Consider the following 20,927-nt stretch of genomic DNA (forward strand, 5'->3'; position numbering starts at 1 on the left):
ACTCAAGAACTCCTCAGAGACTGCTTGCTGCTGCTTTTCAGTAACACCATGAGATGTTTGCTAGATCTTAGCGCTTAGCTGTTGACTCATTGGTTCAAACCAATGCAGTTATTTAAGGCGGCGATGATCCATTTATTTTTTTTAAAAAAATCTGATTAAGAATAACTTTTGATTTAGAGTTCTCTCCCCCTCTTTAGTTACATTATTTTTAAACTGAAGGGTTTATTTCAGAGCACCTGTGAGGGGCTCACATGGTGGAATTGCTTCCCTGTGGGAAAGAAGCAAACCTCTCTGAACCCAGGAAACTAGCCTATTAAGCAGAAGACAAGGTGAAATCTCTTCTCTGCATAGTTTTCTCTGCGCAGGAGTTTAAATACTAGATATGGAAAAACAATCCTTCAACATAAGTGCTGGAGGCCAGTTTTACTTCCTCATTTGTTTGTATGACATCTCATGGATGCCAATGGAATTTATATCTCCACCATGTGAGAATTAGCACTTAGAAGTGCACCTAAGTCCCCTTTATTCAAAGCACCAGTCTTTGTATGGTGTATAGTATTGATGTTGATTATGCAAGAGGTTTTTTATTCTCTTGCTTATCATTAAACTTGATCAGATCTTTCTGGCTTTTCTTTTTTTTTACATATTAGAGGGAGGGAGGGAGGCAATTAGTTTACAATCTACACTTCAGCTGTTCAGTTTTCAAAACACTTCCCTTGGAATCGGTGAGTTAGAGTCAGTGAATAAATCAACAATTACAGCTTTGAATTTTTAAACATGGAATAACAAGAGGATTCTAATTAACTAGGTATCTCCATGGAGTAGATCTACTGAAATGTGAACCACAAACACGTGCCAGGAAGTGGATCTATTGTAGCTGTCCTCTGAAATTTGGATTTCGAGTCCCATGTTACATTGGAGCTTTTGATATATTTTTTTTTTATTGATGGTTACTCTGAAACATTACAAACAGCAAATGATGTGGGATGATGATCCACTTATGGAAATACAACATTGAATTTAAGGCCAGGTTAACTGTTAGTCTCAGTCAGATCCAACATTCAGCTAAAATAAAGAGCTTTTTTGTTTTATTATCACTGAACATTGGCAAACTGTTCTATTACAATATGGTTTTTATCAACATATGCAAATATTTTAGGCAATATGAAAATCTCAACCAGTTAGTATCTATCAAATATCAATCTATTCCTTATGGAGGGTCAGAAAACACATTTCATTTACAACGTTCACAAACTAGAAGCATAAAACTGCTCATTAGAAACACACAATTCCCAAAGGGAAATAAACCCTTTACAAAATACAGTGAGTCACACAAACCATTATCTAATACAAATTCCTTCAGAAACACAAGCTTTTTACAAAGATCTCTGTGACAATTTCAACATCACAATGAAAGTAGATTTTTTTTATAAAAAACAAAACAAAACTCCATGTACAGTTTAGGATTAGTTTGGAAGAAATCCAGATGAATGAATATGTACAGAAAGAAACTTGGTTCAATGTAAATCTGTCAGGTAAATTATATTTGCTGAAAACACTGCTTAAATTGAAATGTAATATTGCCTGGTGAATGGAATCTTAATCTTTTTCTCTCTTTATAGTCTGATTAGGCTACATTCTTATATCTGTGTGAAATATGCACCCAGGCAATTCCAATTCTGTGACCTGCACAAATTATACAATCTCCTGAATACTTTATATCATTTATTCCATTTCACATACTGGATTATGGTTTTCCTAGACCTTGGATGTGGTAATAACCTTGGCAGAGTCCTGAAGCCCACCATCTCAAACAGTCTTATTCAGCCAATCCTCCGGCTTTCGAGATTTCAGCAGTTATAACCCATGTGCTTTCAAGCATCTCTTCTCAGGCATAAGTGTCCTCGGCCCCGACCACAGTTGCCAACGATGTGCAGTGGGGGCAAGGAAATGCACTACATGAAGTGCCTGATCCACACAGCACAACATGGCTGGGGAGGTAGGCGGCTTGTGAAAATTTGGCACAGGGGGACAATCCCAGTGGAGAATGGTTTTAACCCAGCGTATAGAAGCTTGGAGTGGCATTTTCTGTGTTTTACTCTCTTAGTGGTTCCATTCTAATGCTGCTCCAAATGAAAAGTGGTGACTTGGGAGTTTATTGGAGAAAATATGTTGCTTAACAAGGATAGTTCAGAGACCCAGTTTAAGTCAGCAGTGCACCTTCACTGTGGTAGCTCACTGCAGCCTTATTAAGAACTGGCTGAACGTGTCCTTGGATGTGAAAGAGGATGCACATCTGCATCTAAGGCTACTGTGCTCATGTGGGACCAGTTGCCGGCAACTGCAGCTACACAGCCTGCTAGAGCAAAGTACAGTCAACTACTTTGCTCAGTTTGATGTGTTGCAGGAGAATGAATACAAGAAGACTGCTTTGGAGTGGGCAACACCTAAATCAATTCAAAAAGAGAATGTGTTCTAACTTAAATTAAGCCTGAATTCTGAAGAAGCATTAACTGACAAATGGTAACTTTGTGCCCATCAATGCCAACAGAATTTGCATCCTGACAACACTGTACAGTCATACCTCGGGATAAATACGCTTCAGGTTGAGCGCTTTCGGGTTGCGCTCCGCGGCAACCTGGAAGTAATGGAGCGTGTTACTTCTGGGTTTCGCCTCTCGTGCATGCGCAGACGGTCAAAATGACATCACGCGCATGCGCGGAAGCGGCGAAATGCGACCCGCGCACGTGCATCTTGCGTTCCGTTCGGGATGCGAGTGGGGCTCCAGAACAGATCCCGTTCACATCCCGAGGTACCACTGTATTGTATCCCACCAGAGGCTTGATAGACCCTATGTTTTGGTGTCTGGGTCTACAAATGTGGGATCAAGAGGCAATTATTGATAATACATGGCTGAATTTGTATTCTGTATAGCAATGAGATGCTATGCTGTGTTAATACTATGAATGTTGTGACAGATCCATTGAAAGGCTAAGAATGCAGACCTGCTCCTTCCCTCAGAACCCAAGGGCAAAGATCAGCAGGGTATCTGACCTTCTAACACACCCTTTGCCAACCTTCGGCCCTCTGGGTGTTTTGGACCACAACTCCCATCAGCTGTCACTTCTGCATGACAAAATCCCCTCTTCTACCCATCAGTTAAAGGTATACATGTTTATTCTCCTCTGCACAGGATTATAGTGAGTAGACAGGATTTCTGATGGGATGCGAAGTGGAAGGAGTAGGTTTGCTCCAAAACCAGAGGTATATCATCTTCACAGCAAAGAAGATAACAGAATATCAAGGCAAACCTGGGCACAGAATTTCCCCCAAGTAGATTTTGCTCTTGACTACACAATGCTGCATATCCTAATGCTTAAAATATGAATGCCTTTTTGAGAGAGTGTTTTCCATTCTTATCCCACACCTTCAGAAGTATTGGGGGAAACCGTTTCTAGAAAACAGCTCAGAGGCAGTGGTGATTTGAAAACCTTTGTCAACTCTATCCATCAGAGCGCTACATTGATGGCTGTGGAAATAAAACACCCAGTCTGAAAGGCTATACCAAGGACCTGCAGACTCAGCCCCCCTTAAGAGTTGGCTGACTGTGAGGGGATCATGGCTCATGTCTGAGCTGCTACATGTCTAGGGCAACAGCAGGCGTGGTGCCCCTAGGAAAGCTGGAGGAACTGTGCTCTCTTGTCATATCATATGCTTCCCTAGGAGACGTCCTGTCAAGAGAAAAACAGGAACCAGCTCACTCTTTGATGTTCTTGCTGTCTTTGGAAGAGGCCCCCATGGCGCTTGTTGAGCAATTGACAGCATACACTGCATGTATAAGGTTCTGGGTTCAATCCCTGTACTGCAGCGATTGGCTGAGCTGCCTGAATACTAGGTTGGCAGAAAGGCATTGGAAATGTGGAACAGATGTAGTATGGGCCATAGCTATGGGGAAGTGGGACTTAAGGATGGGGACTTGGAGAGGGAGTGGTCTAGGGGAATGCCAGAAGGAGGTGCTTACGAGCGGAAGGAGGCAGAGAAGAACAGTCAACGTGGCTAGGAGCGGCAGAGGTGAGGAATCAGAAATTGACTGGAAATAATCAGCCAAATCTTGGGCTGCTAGCCTCTGGTCTCCAGTTAAAGGCTGTTGGGTAGCTAAGCTGGATATACTCTTGCATGGAGCTTGATATGCCGTACTAGATAGACCACTATTCTGATGAAGCATAAGGCAGTTTTCTAAATATTGTATCCTGGACTAACCAATATTACAAAGATAATGTTTATGGACTTTTCCAGTTGTGTGCGCGATCGCTGGTTATGCAACCTCCTCCTTCTGTCCACTATATTTCTGCAGGGAAACAACCAATATTTCTCTCCCAAATGTAAAAGCACAAAGTGAAATGCTTTCCTTTTGAAAAGGCATCTCTAGAGAAGACCTAATAATAATAAATGAGCAAACAGAGAGTGTTTTCCTGATACTGAATTGTCAACTAGCAACAGTGTGTGCTTTGCTGTACGTTAAGTCATGGTGCCTAATGGAGTTTTGTAAGAATGACCTATAAAACATTGCCATAGCTTCACATTATATCCCCTTCCATTAAACACGCAAGATGCTTCAGAATGCACAATGTCTGACCATTGCCACACTCCTTGGCAAGAGCATCTCGGCTGTCCTGGAAGGCTGTCATCAAGCTTCTGAGGGGGAGGTAATTCCTAAGGCCTGTTAAAGGGCAAATAGTACCTTAAAAACAAAGGAATATTGGACTATGAACCTCATTTATCAGAGGGCAACAACTATTTTATTGCTTTAAATTATTACAAGTGGTGCTATTTGTCTTAGATTCTCTTCCCCCCACTTGGGGTCAAAAGGAAGAAGTTGTGCCTTCCCCTTAATTCCTCATCTGAACAGGCAAGAGAGGCCACTTGGTGTGCTCAGGAACATGACATTGATGCTTGGCATCTTGTCATGGAGAAAAATGGTAAGATTACATAATCTAAAACGACTGCTGTCCTTCCTTCTGGCTCCGAAAAAGGGCTCATGTGTGTGTGTGTGGGGGGGGGAGGAAATAAGAGAAAATAATTCAAACTGAACTATATCTACCATATTGTGACAACACTCACTAGAGAACTTTGGAAAAAAGCCGCATTCATTATTTTGACGCTCAAACACCAATTTAATGGATGGGGGAGGCAAATAAAGCATATCTACCAAAGGTTCATACTGTAGTCTATGCCTATTCTCAGCTTGGATTTCCACTAGAGCAACTTGTTTTTCACTTCAATAAGCATCCCCCCCGCAATAGCTTTGTCTCTCCCCAATAAGCAAAGGTCTTCACAGGTATTGCTTGCATGCCATTTTCTCACAGCCATTTCTCCTTATCACCCACTTGACACAGTGATGGTTCTCTCCAGGCAAGTAGACATCTCTTGGTTGGGCCATTTTCCTTCATCATTCACTCAGATTTCTTCCCCCTTCTGGGACTGAAGTTGCTGCTCTTCTTGGACTGTAATCTTACCTCTCCCATCTTGAGGCACATCAAAATATTTTTCTGGAAAATATATACATATATAACAAACACATCATTGCCGACATAATTTACACCCAAAATGCTTAAGAGAAAAAACAGAACAAGACACCAAAACTCAGATTTTTTCAAAGCATATTTCAAAATGTATGTTTTCCATGTGCCTAGACACACTAACAAAATTGAATTCTGGAACTACAGTTCCCATTACTGAATGAATGTCAGTACACCTATTGTGCTCCTTCCTGTGCACATTGTAGTTGATATACTGACATGCACTCAGCAATAAAGCTAATTACACCAGAACTCTACTGTTTGTACAGCAGTACAGGCACAGATCACCATGATCTTAATAAATTTATGCTTGCTGCCCTGCTGGGAATGCAAAAATGGGGGGTAGCACACAGTTCTTGGATTTTGTTCCGCTTGGTGCATAACAAGATCTGCAAGTCACAACTGTTGTCACCTGAAAGTGATACTTTATGACGTTTTGGTAACATTAACAGCTGTTTATATTATCCTCTTGGTGAGGAAACATCTGTTGAATTATTTCAGCACTTCCCAGTGCTGAAAATCTGAGGACAAATAAATGGTGCTACATCCTCTGAAGGTGCAGTTCTATCCATATTTACATGGAAACAAAGCACATTAAACTCAGCAGGAATTACTTCTGCATAAATACACAGAGGATTGGGCTGCAGAAGACAGAGCCTTAGCATGGGGCATTTACCTCCCCTGTTCTACTTGTTCTCGCAACACCCCACCCAAGTAAAATGTTTAAGTAGCAATAAACTCAGCCAGACAAAAGGTGCTATGGATGTAGCAAAATGACAATAACACATTCAGCTTAATTCATATTGCAAAACTAAGTAAATATTTATTGCAAAAAGCAAACACAATAAAACAAATTGAAAATAAAACATAACAGACGGTTCTCCCAAAATTCAGATTTAGTATGAGACAGAACTGAAGCAACTACCCAGTTTGTGTTCTCATACAGTATGCATTGTAAAGGTAAAGGTAAAGGGACCCTTGACCATTAGGTCTAGTCGTGACCAACTCCTGGGTTGCGGCACTCATCTTGCTTTTTTGGCCGAGGGAGCCGGCGTACAGCTTCCGGGTCATGTGGCCAGCATGACTAAGCCGCTTCTGGCAAACCAGAGCAGCGCACGGAAACGCTGTTTACCTTCCCGCTGGAGTGGTACCTATTTATCTACTTGCACTGTTGTGCTTTCGAACTGCTAGGTTGGCAGGAGCAGGGACCGAGCAACGGGAGCTCACCCCGTCGCGGGGATTCGAACCTTCTGATCAGCAAGTCCTAGGCTCTGTGGTTTAACCCACAGCGCCATTGTACTGTACAGTAATTGATGTTGCTGTGAAATCCCGAGTCCCAGTGGCCAGCTTTCAGCACCATATCGTGGACAGCTCCATGGCTCTTCAGGCCTGTCCAGCTAAAGATGACCTCTAACTAGAGATTGTTAAGGGGGAGGAGAGCCATTGTGCTGTGCCAGTTAGGGTTCCAATTGCCACTTGACCATGAATGTCACTGGGTGAGCCTGGGCAGTCATTATCTCTCAGCCTAATCTACCTTGTAGCAAGGATAAAATCAAGGGAATAACTATGTGTCCTGTCTTGTAAACTGCACCCCTCCCAGCCTTCCAAACAGCTCTTGGCATAAAGGTTGCCAGCTCCTGTTCTAACATAATGACATTTTAGAAGGTGAGATACGGAGCAAAATAATTGTTTTCTTCACCTGAAATACAAAACCAGAGGACAAACGTCTGCTACAGATTGAAAATATGAAAGTGTAGCAAGATTGAAGGGAAATGAAATGGGAAATGAATACCAAGAGAACTAGTAAATCCAGGAAGCTTATCATTTGTCTGAAGTCATTACAGTTTGGAAATAAGAGCTGGCCGCCCCCCCCCCAATTTCTTAGACAGTATTGGCCGGCAATAAGTTTAACATTCTGTTGACAGGGAAGGTGTTTTTCTGTAGAAATATAAATGATTTTATAGGAACTATCAATCACGTCCCCTCAATGTGGGATAAATTATTCAGGTCCCATCAAAATGATTGGCTTTTGGGAGTGAGGATCAGGCAGGGGCTCAGCACCTGAAGAAGCAGGCAGAGTTTACGATGGGGGTGAGCAGACGCCTTGCTTGCCGGATCTACTTTGTTTTTTTACTGGAACCAAAAGACCTACCAACCAGAGCCAGGTGCAAAAGGCAATTAAAAAGCAGGGTGACTCTGACCATAAGCTGAACTTCACAATTTCTTTTCTTAGTACCAGAATGAAGCTGAGCCCACAATGCTCTCATGCACTCACTGGCTAATCCAAGATGTCTTCAACTCAGCAGCCTAATTTGAGGGTGTGTGTGTGTGTGTTCTTCTGCTACTGCAATTGTTAACCACAGGGAATTTGAAACCCTGGCCAATCTAAGAAGGGCCAGATGGATCAGAGTAATGACCAGCATCCCATTCTCGCAGGTGCCTATGGCAAGCCCGAAAGCAGGACCCACGCACAGCTGCACTCTCCTCTTTTAAGGCCTTCCAAGGTGGTGGGCATCACTGCCTCTTGTCGGAGCAAATTCCACAGTTTTAACTATGTGATGTGTGCAGAAGTACATTCTTCTGGATGTCCTAACATTTCAGCTTCACCGGATGTCCCTGAGTTCTAGCATAATCTCTATCCACTTTCTCCACACATGCATAGTTTTATACTCATCTGGCATAGCTCCTCTTACCCCTCTGACTCACTACAAGTGCAACTCTGTGGTGGTGAAAAAAGTCAACAAATGGTTTTCTAGACTGGCCTTCAAAGCACGTTTCCCTGGCCTTGCTAACCATGAAGAATGGGGTTCTGATCTTGAATATTCGCCATATATTCCTGATGTATCATCCTGACAATGGTTGAAACCTAGCTAATGTTAGGCACCAAAGAGTCCTGTGTAAACCAGTGGAACAAATTAGTCACAACTAACGTGGCTCTCATTGGCTTTAATGAGATAAATGGTGCAATCCCCAACACGCTTCCTCAAGAGCAAGAACCATTGCATTCTGTAGAGCTTACTAGTGCCTACTAACTATGCTTAGGAATGCAACAATTGTCATGACTAACTTCAGCAGAACTGGAGCCCATATACTTATTCTAAGAGCTTTCTTGAACACTGATTATGCTTGACTCTTCAATAAGACAGATATACACACCGGGAACACAGTGGCTACCATGTTAGCTTGATGAAAGGAACTGGATGCTCTGTGTTGCTTTTCCATATTTCGCTCATAATGAATCCCACAGCATGTGTGATGTGGTTTAATGTGCTGTGTTTCCCCCATATCACTGGCTGCCAGGGACAGAGAGATGCAAAGCATGGTGCCATCACACACGGCTTTACTTGGTGTGCACAGCATGAGGATGAGACAGCAAAGGGACACTCAATATTTAGTTCTGTCCTCAATGGCAAATTCTGCTAGTGGGAAATTTTGCAAGCTTCTTGTTCACAATCCTTTTACAGCAATGAATTTTGGTGCAAATAATGGCTTGAACTGTTCTAATGATAGCAATAATGTTGAGTCAGCAAGATGACTGCAGTGACTCCTTCTGTTATCACAACCGCTGGGGGAAGTGCCTCCAGGAAGTTTCTGAGCATTTCGCAAACATGCTTAAAAGCTGATCAATCTAATCAACCTATCATTTGCATTCATTTTTGACCCGTGGTTCAGCCTGAGAGAAAGCAGAGCTCGTTTTGGGCTCGGCCAGTAAAGCGAGATGAGCGCGCAACCCCAGAGTCGTCCGCGACTGGACCTAACGGTCAGGGGTCCCTTTACCAAATTATTATGGGCCCATGTTGCTTTCTCTGGTGGCCTATGTGCAAATCCAGAAGACCAAGGGATCACACAACCACAATTCGAAGTGGGAAAAGGATGCAGCTCACCGTAGATCATCAGCTTTATGTGCAGAAGGAATGAGATTCAATACCCAGCATCTTCAGATCGGGCTACAAATGTGTCCTGCCTGAATCTCTGGAAGGTGGCTGCCAGCGAGTGTGGCCAACCCTCAGCTGGATGGCCCAATGATTTGACTCTGTATAAACTTGTGCCCGGATTGTGTCACATCAAATTACAGGTATGCGCTCACTTGACTGTATTAACACCCACAAACCTTACACATTGAAAATGAACATGTCAAAGAGAGGTCTAGACTAGAACCCTTGACCCCAATGTCTAGCTTTTATAAGGAGAATTTATTATTATTAGTACAGAGGAGCATTCATTGATGTGAACATGCAGTGGAAGGTGGTGCAGCCCAGAAAGATTTCTAATCTAAGTGAGGCATAAGTCTTTGATGTGACAGGATGTCAGCTCTTGATGCAAATAATGTGTTGGCATCGTGTTTAGTAAATAGGGTTTTCTATCATGGGAGACCTTGGCAGGGGGTTGGACTCGATGGCCCTTGTGGTCTCTTCCAACTCTATGATTCTATGATTCTATGATGTTATTAAACTAGAACAAATAATTATCCACTGGTCCTGCTTAGCAATGAGGATTATTACAGATTTTCAAAATGTGTTCATCAAAAAGAACCTGTTAAAACAGGTGTTCTTTTAGCATTTTTGGAGTGCTTTTATGCCAGATTTTGAGTTCGCACTGAGCAACCAATTAAACCAGAACAGAGTGTGCTCACAAAATACTAGAGGCTTTAAGAGAGCATGCTGTCAAGCATGGGTGTGCAAAAAAGCCTTCTTTTGGACTCTTACCTGGTATGCTCATTAAGGCAGGCAGGTATCAAAACCAGGCTTAAATGTTAGTCAAGGAAAACTACCGCCAGCTACCCCAGCGGTTTCACTTGAAACTGCTTCTATATCAAACCTACAATTCCTTCAAATGCGCTGTGTGAAATTGTATACACTGACAGCAAACTCATTTTCTGAGTGTCTACCCTTATGTAGCCAAACTAGAACCAACCACACACAAGACAGTAGGAGGCACCTTGGTGGCCTGCCAGTTTGAAGAAGTATAATTCTTCCCCCCCCCAATAAACCAGCCTCTAATCTGCATGCTCAGTGGGCATGGAAAACTGAAGGACTGTTGCGGGGAAAGGGGGAAGGGATGAAATGGAGGGGCTGGAAAGCTGCAAAGGAGTAAATCCCACTTGTAATAGTCCATCTTCAGTGTTCTTCAACCTTGGGTCCCCAGATGTTCTTGGACTACAACTTTTTTTTATCATAATGTTATTTACAAATGTTAGCTTTTCTAACTCTGAATTTTGGAACAAACTGCCTAACTGAACAGTTCTCAGGTTGGAGAACTGGCCCAAACTAAGGGACTTTGTTTTTATTATGGATGCCGCGCCTTCATGACTATTGTGGGCTAGCTGTAAATAACCCTGAAAAAAGAGCCACAGAAATTATAATAAAAATAATAAAATAGTAATCAAAACCCTTAGCCAAACTTATTCCATCAGAATCATGGCCAAAACATCTCTACTTCTATTCCAAGGTACAGTTCCAACCAACACAAGCATGACAGTATGCAAGTAGAACTGAGGCCTTCACTGTATATTATTTACAGTGATTTAACAAACTTTTGTTGGCTGTAACTGATAACCACCCATGTGAATAAGGCTGAAGGTAGGAAAAAGCTGAAGCTGGAGAGGAGCAATTATCAATGATATTTACAGCATCATCAATGTACATGATGCTTTGTAAAATAATCTAGGGGTGGGGGACCCAGACGGGTTTCTGCCTTTAGAATCCAACTTTCAGCACAAATGAAGGGGAAGAAATGAAAACAATATTTTCAAATGCATATATAAAGCCATTAGTGTTCAGGTCTTTTCCAAATCTTAAGGGGAACTCACACACCTGCCAGCATAGCCAAAGGTTAGGGATGATGGGGCCGGCTGGCTGAGGGGAGCAGCACAACCACACTCTTCAGAAGCAGAGTCTTCACAAGATGAGGAGGCTGCCTGTCTGTTTCACTTGCATTTACAAATTTAAATTGAGCGACCATCAGCTTCTGCTTCACCTTTTCAAATGCAACGTGAAACTGAAATTAACCAATCTAGTCATCTTTGAAGAGCCTTTTGAGAGCAAAGTACAGAATGACTAATGTTCCCCTTTTGAAATTCTGTTGTTGCAGCCTGCTTTAGAAGATTGCTGGGCTGATTTCCAGATTTGCTATCAAATTGAAACAACCAAACAAAACACAAGGCAACTGCTTTTAAACGGTTGCCAGATTTTTTGTAGCAGAACATCAGATGTTCAGGTGCATCAGAAAATGTGAGGAAAGTGGAGAGACACAGGTCAAAATACACCTGGGGATGAAACGTGTCTTTGAATTCCATGAATTGGATTCCCCTTCTTTCCATTGCTCTCTGCCTCTCTGTGCTTCTGTCTCTGTCTTGCTCGCTCTCATAAACAGAAGCTTCCACCCACACCCTGTGGATTTTGACTGGGGCAGATAGGAGGGTTTAACCCTTTCCTCTGTGCTGTTTTTCCACTGAAAATTGCCTTCCTCCAGTCCCCCCACCCCACTAATAGCAGCTTTAGGAGGGAAAAAACAGCTGCATTGGGTGTTTTCAGTACAAAAATGATACAGAGGAAAATAATTTCCCCATTCCTTCCCTGTGCAGCTGCTTTTAGTTTAAATGAAGTGAAGGAGAACAGAGGTGTACCTAGGCGCTTTTGCGCCCTTGGCAAGGAACTGTATCGGTGCCTCTGAAGCTGGGAAAGACCATGTGAAAAAGTTTGCTTATCATCGCCTTTCACATGCCACCAGTGAGTTCCTCCATGACCATCAGGGTTGGGTCTGCTGTGCCCTGCCTCTCCACTCCCCCTCTGTTGGACCATCCATCCTTCCTTTGCTCCCCACTCCCTTTTCCTCCTCCTGCAATTCTTTCCCACTCTCTCTGTCTTTCTTCCCTCCGAGCTCGCTGGATGCCTGGCTCACATTTCTAATAGTGCTGCTGGCTGACTATTCAGTGTAGTATACTATCAAAATAATTTTATTTATTTACAAAATATGGATAGATATCTTTTCAAAATGAAAGTAAGAACATCAAATGATACCGAAGACAATCCTAGTTGTGTTTTCCAATGTATTTCTTTGCAATAAAATATTTGGTTTGGCATGAGCAAATTTCTATTCTGCAGATGTGGCCCAGAGGAAAAAAGTTTGAAAACCACTGCATTGGGCAAATTGGGATGACTGCCTGGTGGTGGGGTGGCTTGCTTGCCTCGCTGGCCCATCAAACCAAGCAGCTCTTGTGGGGCTCTCCAAAATGCTCACTCCACCCCCATGCCTTGCTCTGAGGAAGGGGGGGGGCGGCTTCCTAAGAGTGAAGCATTCTGGGTGAGGTGCCCTGGGGGTCTGTGCTGTTGTTGTTTTGCTGCAGTAGTCTTTTTTTTAAAGTCTTTTTAAAAAAAAGTTGAAAAGTTTTAAGTTTATAAAGTAACCTGAAACATTTTATTTAAACGATAATTTCTAGTCGCAGTGGCAAAGGCACTCTTCTGGGCTCTGCCCACAGAACGAGGGGGTGTGGGTGGTTGGGTGGCAACTGCCCTCCCAAGGCTGCTGCTTACCCGAGAGGGCGACTTCCTTTCAAATAAAGTTCAGGATCTGAATATTAGCCTTGCGTAGCCTGAGTACATGAGCTCTTATAAATGCGAAAAGAGAACATGTAATTGGCTAACATGCATCTGCCATCGTTTGAGCAATTGAATTTAGGGCTGCAATTGACTGGATAATTACACTTGCATGGGGAAAATAACAGGCAGATCATTCTTGTCTACTGACAGGGCTGTGTGGTTGGGTGCCATCATTCCAGAAGAGGACAGAGAAAATACAGAATTTAGTCTTCAGAACGCGTCAGCTTTCGATGAGAAAAAAATGCAAGTTTCAAGGCCTTGTGGTAAAGATACGACTGAAAACGTATGCTCAACAGCTAGAGACTTGGGAAGGGATGGTGGTTGGCAAGGAGGGCTTCAATGCACTTCCCAAAGACTTAGCAAAGTCAGAAAGAAATACTTAAAATAGTAACATTTCCAGGGTCAATTATTCAAAAGAAGATTCATACAACTGTGTTTCATTTGTGAAATATATTACAAGCTACAGTATTCAGGTTCTCTTGACAAAGAACTTCTGTTTCCACAGAACCCTAAATAGAGGCCATAATTTATATAAGCTCCACAGTCTGTGTTATGCTCAGAGTGGATCTTTCTGATCAGATGTTTTTGTAGGGATGGAAAGGAATCTTTCCGCCCAGTGTGCGGCTTGAACCCACAATGCTCCCATGTAAGGGGCTGTTGGTTGGGGTGGTGGAGGTGGTGGGGATGAGAGTCCCGCTAAATACACCATAAGATCCAGTTCCTTGTGCAAGAAATGCCACACAGCTGATCACAAGCATCACTTTTTTAATTCATGCCCCAAATTTCTAGCCCAGTTTTCTACCAGGTACGCAAGATGGTTTACAGTTAAAAACAAAACAATACACAATACTATATAAAACATCAATAAAACACAAATCGTGGTCAAAGAAGTAAAAGCAAAATACAGGCAACTCCCCATTTATGCATGTTCAATGCACGTGCGCATCGCCACAAACCCAGAAGTGGCGTGAAAAAGAGCAAAAATGGCCCTAAAAAGCGTGAAAAGAGCAAAAATGGTGCAAAAACAATCCTGGGAGCCTAATGAGCCTTTGAGGCCTGTGGAGAGTTTGGAGGGAGCGATTCTGGTGGAGTTTGGTGATTTTTTTTTTTTAAAGGGCTTTCCAAGGGTTTCCAGAGGCTTAGAGAGTGTTTGCCAGCTTTTTCAATGGTGTTCCCAATATACACAATTTCACTTAAATGTGCAGTGCCTCAGAACGTACCCCCTGAATAAATGGGGAATTGCCTGTAAAAATAAATAAAACGACGGTAGCAGCACAGACTCATATTGAAAGCAATGTTCTTAACAAGCCGCCTTCATAAATGAGTCCTTTGTGAAACAAAATCTCCTCTTTTGCCCCATCCTCCAGCAATGGAGCCAGGTAGGCCTCTCCTGAGAAGAATTATTCCCCCCCCCCCCAATTGCTATCACTTAGCTAACAGTGCAATCCTATCCATGTCACTACTCAATAAGTCAGCTGAGTTCAGTGCGGCTTACTACGGGGAAAGTGGTATAGGATTGATAGTCCCTATCAGTTGGACCGAATGCAAGGGGGAGGTTGGGACAGTGGCGTAGCGTGGGTTGTCAGCACCCGGGGCAAGGCAAGTAATTTGTGCCCCTAACCCGTGGATTTGCGCCCCCTAACCCTAACCCTCAGATGTTGCGCCCGGTGCGGCCGGCCCCCCCTGCACCCCCCATGCTACGCCACTGGGTTGGGATGCCTTTGGGGAGAGGCAATTTCTTTTGCTAGTGGTATCACTGCAGGAAGGAACCCTAAAGTACAGGAAGGTAATGTGCCTGTGGCTGCAATACGGTCTGTGGGAACCAGGAGAACTCTTTATGTTGAAAGTGCATTGGATTATTGCCCACGTTCTAGTGTTTTTGGTATCCTAAAGGGCCGCACAATTATATTATCAAGCATGTGAATTATTATTCCCATTTCACAGATGGGGACCTGGGAGCCAAAACAATGGTTTGTCCAAAGTTATCATCAAACAACTCTGGATTGAGTTGAGATTTGAAAACAGATCTTTCATAGGTTCAAGATCAACATTCCATTCAGTAGCCTCACTAGATTAATGTAGAATCATCTGTAGGTCTTTCCATTTCATGGTTGCTTCTGTATATGCCCATAGTGCTTTTGAATGAGAACGAAAGCAGAATAAGCAAGCAGTGACATATTTTTGCACCGATTTTTCTGACACTTGCTATTAGACAGTGATTGCAAAACAGGTTTCTATTCCCATCTCCTTCAATATAACCTGGAAATCTGATCCATATGCCTTTCTTTCTTTCACAAAAATCATTTTTAATTAAGCCATCCAGAGTGCTTTGGGGTAATGTCACCAATGCAAATGAACACAGCAGACTGAGAGTAAAAATAAATTAAACTGTCACCTCAGAAGATGGGAACCAATTTGTAATCATAATCAGAGAAGTGATTAGCCTCAGGTTAATAATAGGATTTCTGCAAAACTATGAACCTCTGATGTGCTCTTCAGTCTCTGTTGTGAACACCCAAATCCAAGTTGCCAGAATTATGTATGATTGACACAAGCTGAGATCAGGACTGATGACAGCGATAAAAAAAAAAGTAATAATAATCATGTATCCAGGCAAAGGGGCTACTGGCTTGGAGCTCTAGAGCACCATTTACACCCCCTTAAAGGATATTTTGACTGGCTATATATTGCTTATGTATTTAATGGAGACAGTATTGCTTTCTCCCTATGTATCACCTTGCAAAACCTACAATGCTGTCTCCTTTTAAGTCAAATCTTCAGGACGTCTAAACTCTGTACTTTCAAGTTTCCTGGCCGGCAGCTCACTGAAGCCTCCAGCTTGAAATATATGCTGTTTCCAGACCTGTTACCCGAGATCCTGTTAAACTGAAAATGCCAGGGATTGGACCAGAGAACTTTTGCATGCAAAACATGTTCTCTCTCATTTCAGCAATGGACCCTGCCAGGCAAGATTCGGATTAGGCTGCCTTCTGTGAGAGAAACCGGGGCAGGTGACACGGCCAACTCAGGGAGTCTGCCTACCAGATTCTCCTGAAGTCCCTCTCCTCAGTCTGTCCTTCTCTCCAAGCGGTAAAAGTTTCTTAGAGGCCAGGAAGGGTGAGCTGGTGGTGGGTCCCAGTTGGACTCTTCCCTCCCCTCACATTTTTGAATAAAATGCTGCTAATGTATCAATACTGCAGTGTCTTCTCACAACTAGGATCAAGAGTTGTAAACTTCCATAAATCCCTGGTGGAAAATGACACTGGCATTCTCCCGCTGGGGGTGTTGTTGAAACTCCACGGTCCCAGGTTGTAAGTGAAATGGTAGCTTAAGAAGAGGAACTGTGTGCTGCTGCCCTGCCAGACACCCAAGGAAAGCTTTTTCCCCTGGGGAAGGAAGGACTGGGCACTCCAAGTATTCTCTGGAACTTCTGCCTTCTGCCTTGAGAGGTTTCAGTGTTTGATTGGGCTACTCAATGAGGGGTCCCATTCACTTTTTGAGTGAGCAGCCTTCTGCCTGCCCATCCTTAATTCGGATTCACCTGAGCCTTTGCACATGCACAGACTCCACTGAAAAACATTCTGTCTCAGATGATATTCAAAAAGATTGCATTTCGGCCTGAGGTGTTAGGTGGGCTCATTCTGGCACGCAAGAAATTGCATTTGTGCCTCTTATGGCCACAATGAAGTTCTTACTGCATGGGTCATACTCTGATCACATGCATGGTGGCTCTTGTGAATACTGATGACAAAGAACTTAAACCAGGCATAGGCAAACTCGGCCCTCCAGCTGTTTTGGGACTGCAACTCCCATCATCCCCAGCTAAGTGGTCCAGTGGTCAGGGATGATGGGAATTGTAGTCCCAAAGCAGCTGGAGGGCCAAGTTTGGCCATGCCTGACGTAAACCAAAACCAAATGCACATTGATAGCATTTTTAAAGAAAAAGAAGAGGAAACAATTCACAGGGGCACAAATGATCAAAAGAACTGATGATATTCATAGCATGAATTCTCTCCCCCCCCCCCATGCACATGAAGAGAGACATAGACTGTAGCCCAATTTATGGGTATTCTGGAACAACAGGTTGAAAAGAGTAAGGTGTCATTTGATAATCTTTTAATGTTTATCTTATCTAACTCAACACTTTTTTAAGATTAATGAGCCATCTTAGCAGAAGGAACTGCTGCTGTTCTTCTCCACGGAGCAAACGAACACAAAGTAACAAAACGAAAAGAACATTTCAAATTTATTTATGTGCAATGTAAATGGGTAAAATGAGCATATGGGTATTACAGAATTCTCTCTATTTTTATCGGTGTGGGGCCAGATTGTTTGCCTCCCCAGCTCCTCCCTAACAAAAAGTAAAATGTGCGAAAGATTTCTTGAAATAGCAGACTTTGTGAACTGGCCAGCTTCCTCCTCCTTCTCCATCTTACCAAAAGCACAACGCATCAAGAGGAATCTGCCAGTACACACAGTACACTCTGCTGGGCATTTAGCAGCCTCCCGTCCCCATTTGCAATACCTAATTTGCTCTGTTAGCATTTGCTTTATCCTGAAAGCTCCTGGGGAAAGCAGAGCAGCAAACAAGGCCCTGTAAATAGAAAGTTGTACTCAGGACCCCTCCAGGCATCCTTTTTATGGCACATTCATAATGATTTTGTGCTCATTATGCTCTCCAGGGCAGTCTCACGTGACCCTGGTTTCAATATTTTTGCAATTGCAAAAGTTAAAGGGGTAGTCACTAGGGCTGGCCGATATCTAATTTTCAGCATCACAATATATCACCAGCTAAGTATCACAATATCTATGGCGGCAGAGGGCCTTGCTGGGCCTCCCCGCGGCACTGGAGGGTCTTAAAATGTAAGGTAAGTAGTAGATTTAATAAAAATATTAAATAAACTTCCATATAATACATTTAATATATTTTCAACTAATTTAAGAGTAGTTTAAGTGATTTACTAGTCAAATTGCATCTGCTTCCCCACTCAAGAGGTCTAAATGGAATCTGTGCATGCACAAGCCCCACTGTGTTCAACTAAACTTACTTCTACTTTCCTGGGAGTAAGCCTCCTTGAATTCAGTAGGGCTTGCTTGTGAGTAGATATGCATTTGCCTGCACTGCTTACTGAAAAACATCCTCCCTGTCATTCTCGCATAGTACCCAACCTCCCATTTCAGCCATGAGGCAGACAGCTAAATCTTCTCTCCTCCATCTCCCCCCCCCACAGAAGCCCTCCCCCCCAGCCCTCATCCCACCAAACTCTCCCTTTTTATCAAAGGGAAGGAGAGAGGGCAAGCAAGCAAAAAAGTAGTCTCCTTTAAATATTTTTTTAAAAAACCTTTCTGAAATGGAGAAAAGCTATTTAGGGGGAACCAACAACATAAACACCACCAGAAAATAAAAACAAAAACTCTTTTTTTCACTAGCGGGGTGAGGAAAGAAAGAAGAGCTTAGAAGAGCTTTCCAGTTCTTTACTTCTTCACTTTGCGCTGGATCTTGATTGTCTAGCCATGGGGGGTCCCTCCTGGATTGTTAGGATCTGCATAGTTAGATGATGATGAAGCTGAAAGAGTTTCCTGGTTTGGGTGAGGGCTTATCATCATTTCTTATTGGTTAGGAGGGAGAAGGGAGAGAGCAAGCAAAGCTGGAGACACCAGTGCCTGCAAATTATCTGCAAAGTACCTGTAAAGTATTCTGAGCTTCCCTCAGGGAAGCTGTTAAGTCTCCACCTCCTTTTGTTCATGGTGTTATTTCAATACTGGTATTCAACGGTATGGCGATTTATTGCACCTCTCTAGTAGTCACACTGCTTCATTTTCAGTCTCATAACTTCCTGCTGAAACCGCACAACTTTTATACCACAAATGTTTAATTTTTATCCTCTTTTGTTCTGCCATAGCCCCTCAGGACTACAATAACATAGTAGCACTGGGGATTCATCATAGAAAAGGATACCAAAATAAATCTACCACCAACGCTCTATTCTTGTGTTAAGAAAATGTGGCAGTAAACATCTACACTGAAACACCTGTTGGAGGTACCTGTAGACTTTTCAGTTAAAATGCTAGCCAATTAGAGTCTCCCAAATGGGTACGTTTCTGGCTTAATTCTCTTCAATAAATAATCTCCCCTTTGATTTCAACAGCTGGTAAGATTTGTTGAGCTCATGATCTTGCCGATGACCTGGGAAACCACCATGGAGCAGAGCAAAAGAGCTGCCTCTTATTCAGTCATGGATCCCACACTGGTGCCAAGTGTGACGGCGTTTTGTGAATATTGCGGAGGCATATCTAACAGAATCTCGATTCAGATCACACAACACTCAGATGGTTTCCAGACTAAAGAGAAAGAAATTCTGTAATTAGTGAGTGAATTTACTTACTGCTAGAATCATGGTGCTGCATCAAAGTCAAAGTTATGGTTGCTGAACTTAATTAGCCTTCCCTCTTCTTCCATAAAACTCGGTCTGCCAGAGAGCAGCCAAGAATGTATGACAGATCCCAGACTCCTCTGGCTGTAATAATATTTTGACTATACATAGACATGTTTTCTGCAAACAAATAACTAAAGTGGGCTGCCACAACCAAAAAGCTTCAACAATTTCAAACACCTTTGCTTTTCCATATATTGCTTTAGGAGAGGAAAAATAAGAGAAGCTTGTCAATGCCTTTAAAGCAACTATTTCATATTTACAGAGGATGGAATGGAAGACTAACCAGGTGTTTCCATAACTGAGACTTAAAGTGCCTCTTGCTTCAATTGAGTTGTAATGTGAATAGAATCCACATCATCAGAGAATCATTCACGTTACAAATGCCTGCCTTCCACATTTACAGCAATCAGGTATTAAAATAAATAGGACAAGAGAGGCTCAAAGGTGCTTTCATGTGTGAAAATGCTGTTAGACTTTCAAGGATATGGCCTGACACAAGAAAGAAATGAGGCTGTGCAAATTAAGTCACAACAGCTTGCGTGTAGGAAATTATTTTACTAGAATGAATCCAACAGTTTCTGACCTAATCTGACATTTGGGCAACTGGTTACATTCATCAGGGGCATCAGCTAAGCAGAGTCATCATGCAACAAATTGCCCTATTCACCTGACATGAGCTACCAATGAGATGGAGGGGGAGATTACGTGCTGTTGGCCTGATTAATCTGGCAAGTCCCACATTATGGGGTGGGTGTGTGGGTGTGTGTATGAGTGACTGATGCTCACACACAGGGCAATGTGTAGTCCAGGACATAGGGTGCAATCCTAACCCTGGCCAGCTGTGATGGGAATTGATGGAGTGGCACAGCCAACACCATACACACAGCCTTGCCACATGCTGGCCAGCGTGGAAGGTGGAGGCAGGAAAGAAATGATCCTACACCACCACCAGCTCCCAAACAGGTGCAGCAGAGGCCCAGATCAGGCCCAGTGCTGTCACCTGCCCGCTTTGGAGGGCATCCTCTGACTACTGCTGGTGGGGACGACACCAATGGTAGCTTCCACCCACCTGCCCTTTTGGTGGGTACATGGTGTGCTCCTCATCATTGGGCTTCCCTGATGGTGGAGCTACCAAGATGGCAGAGTCTGGTGGAGACTGGCAGTGCTGGGTGGAGGACGTCTTCTGCTCCATCCAACGCCACCCACTCCAGTGGACTGGAGGTTTGGATTGCTCTGCCCATTACTAAAGTTCCATAGGTTGCACACACTCTGAGAAAGGGATGGAAAAGGTCCCCTTTGACTCATTTTCTGTG

At 43.1% G+C, this 20,927-nt stretch overlaps 1 protein-coding gene across 16 annotated transcripts in view; it reads right to left on the bottom strand.

Moving 5' to 3' along the window:
- Positions 1-922: 922 nt before the first annotated feature.
- SHISAL1 (shisa like 1) overlaps positions 923-20,927 on the bottom strand; it is a 177,928-nt gene continuing 157,923 nt past the window's right edge. For 10 of the 16 annotated variants that reach the window (XM_083616043.1, XM_083616031.1, XM_083616046.1 and 7 more), the window contains one exon: positions 17,411-19,519. In XM_083616043.1, coding sequence (XP_083472169.1) covers positions 19,504-19,519 — 16 coding nt within the window. In that variant the 3' untranslated portion in view covers positions 17,411-19,503. Of the gene's footprint in view, positions 5,550-17,410; positions 19,520-20,927 lie in introns of those variants that run through there. The other 6 variants (XM_083616036.1, XM_083616035.1, XM_083616034.1 and 3 more) reach the window with 1 other exon arrangement.

This window comes from Podarcis filfolensis, assembly GCF_964270895.1.
Source record: "Podarcis filfolensis genome assembly, chromosome: 5".
Classification (NCBI taxonomy): Eukaryota; Metazoa; Chordata; class Lepidosauria; order Squamata; family Lacertidae; genus Podarcis; species Podarcis filfolensis.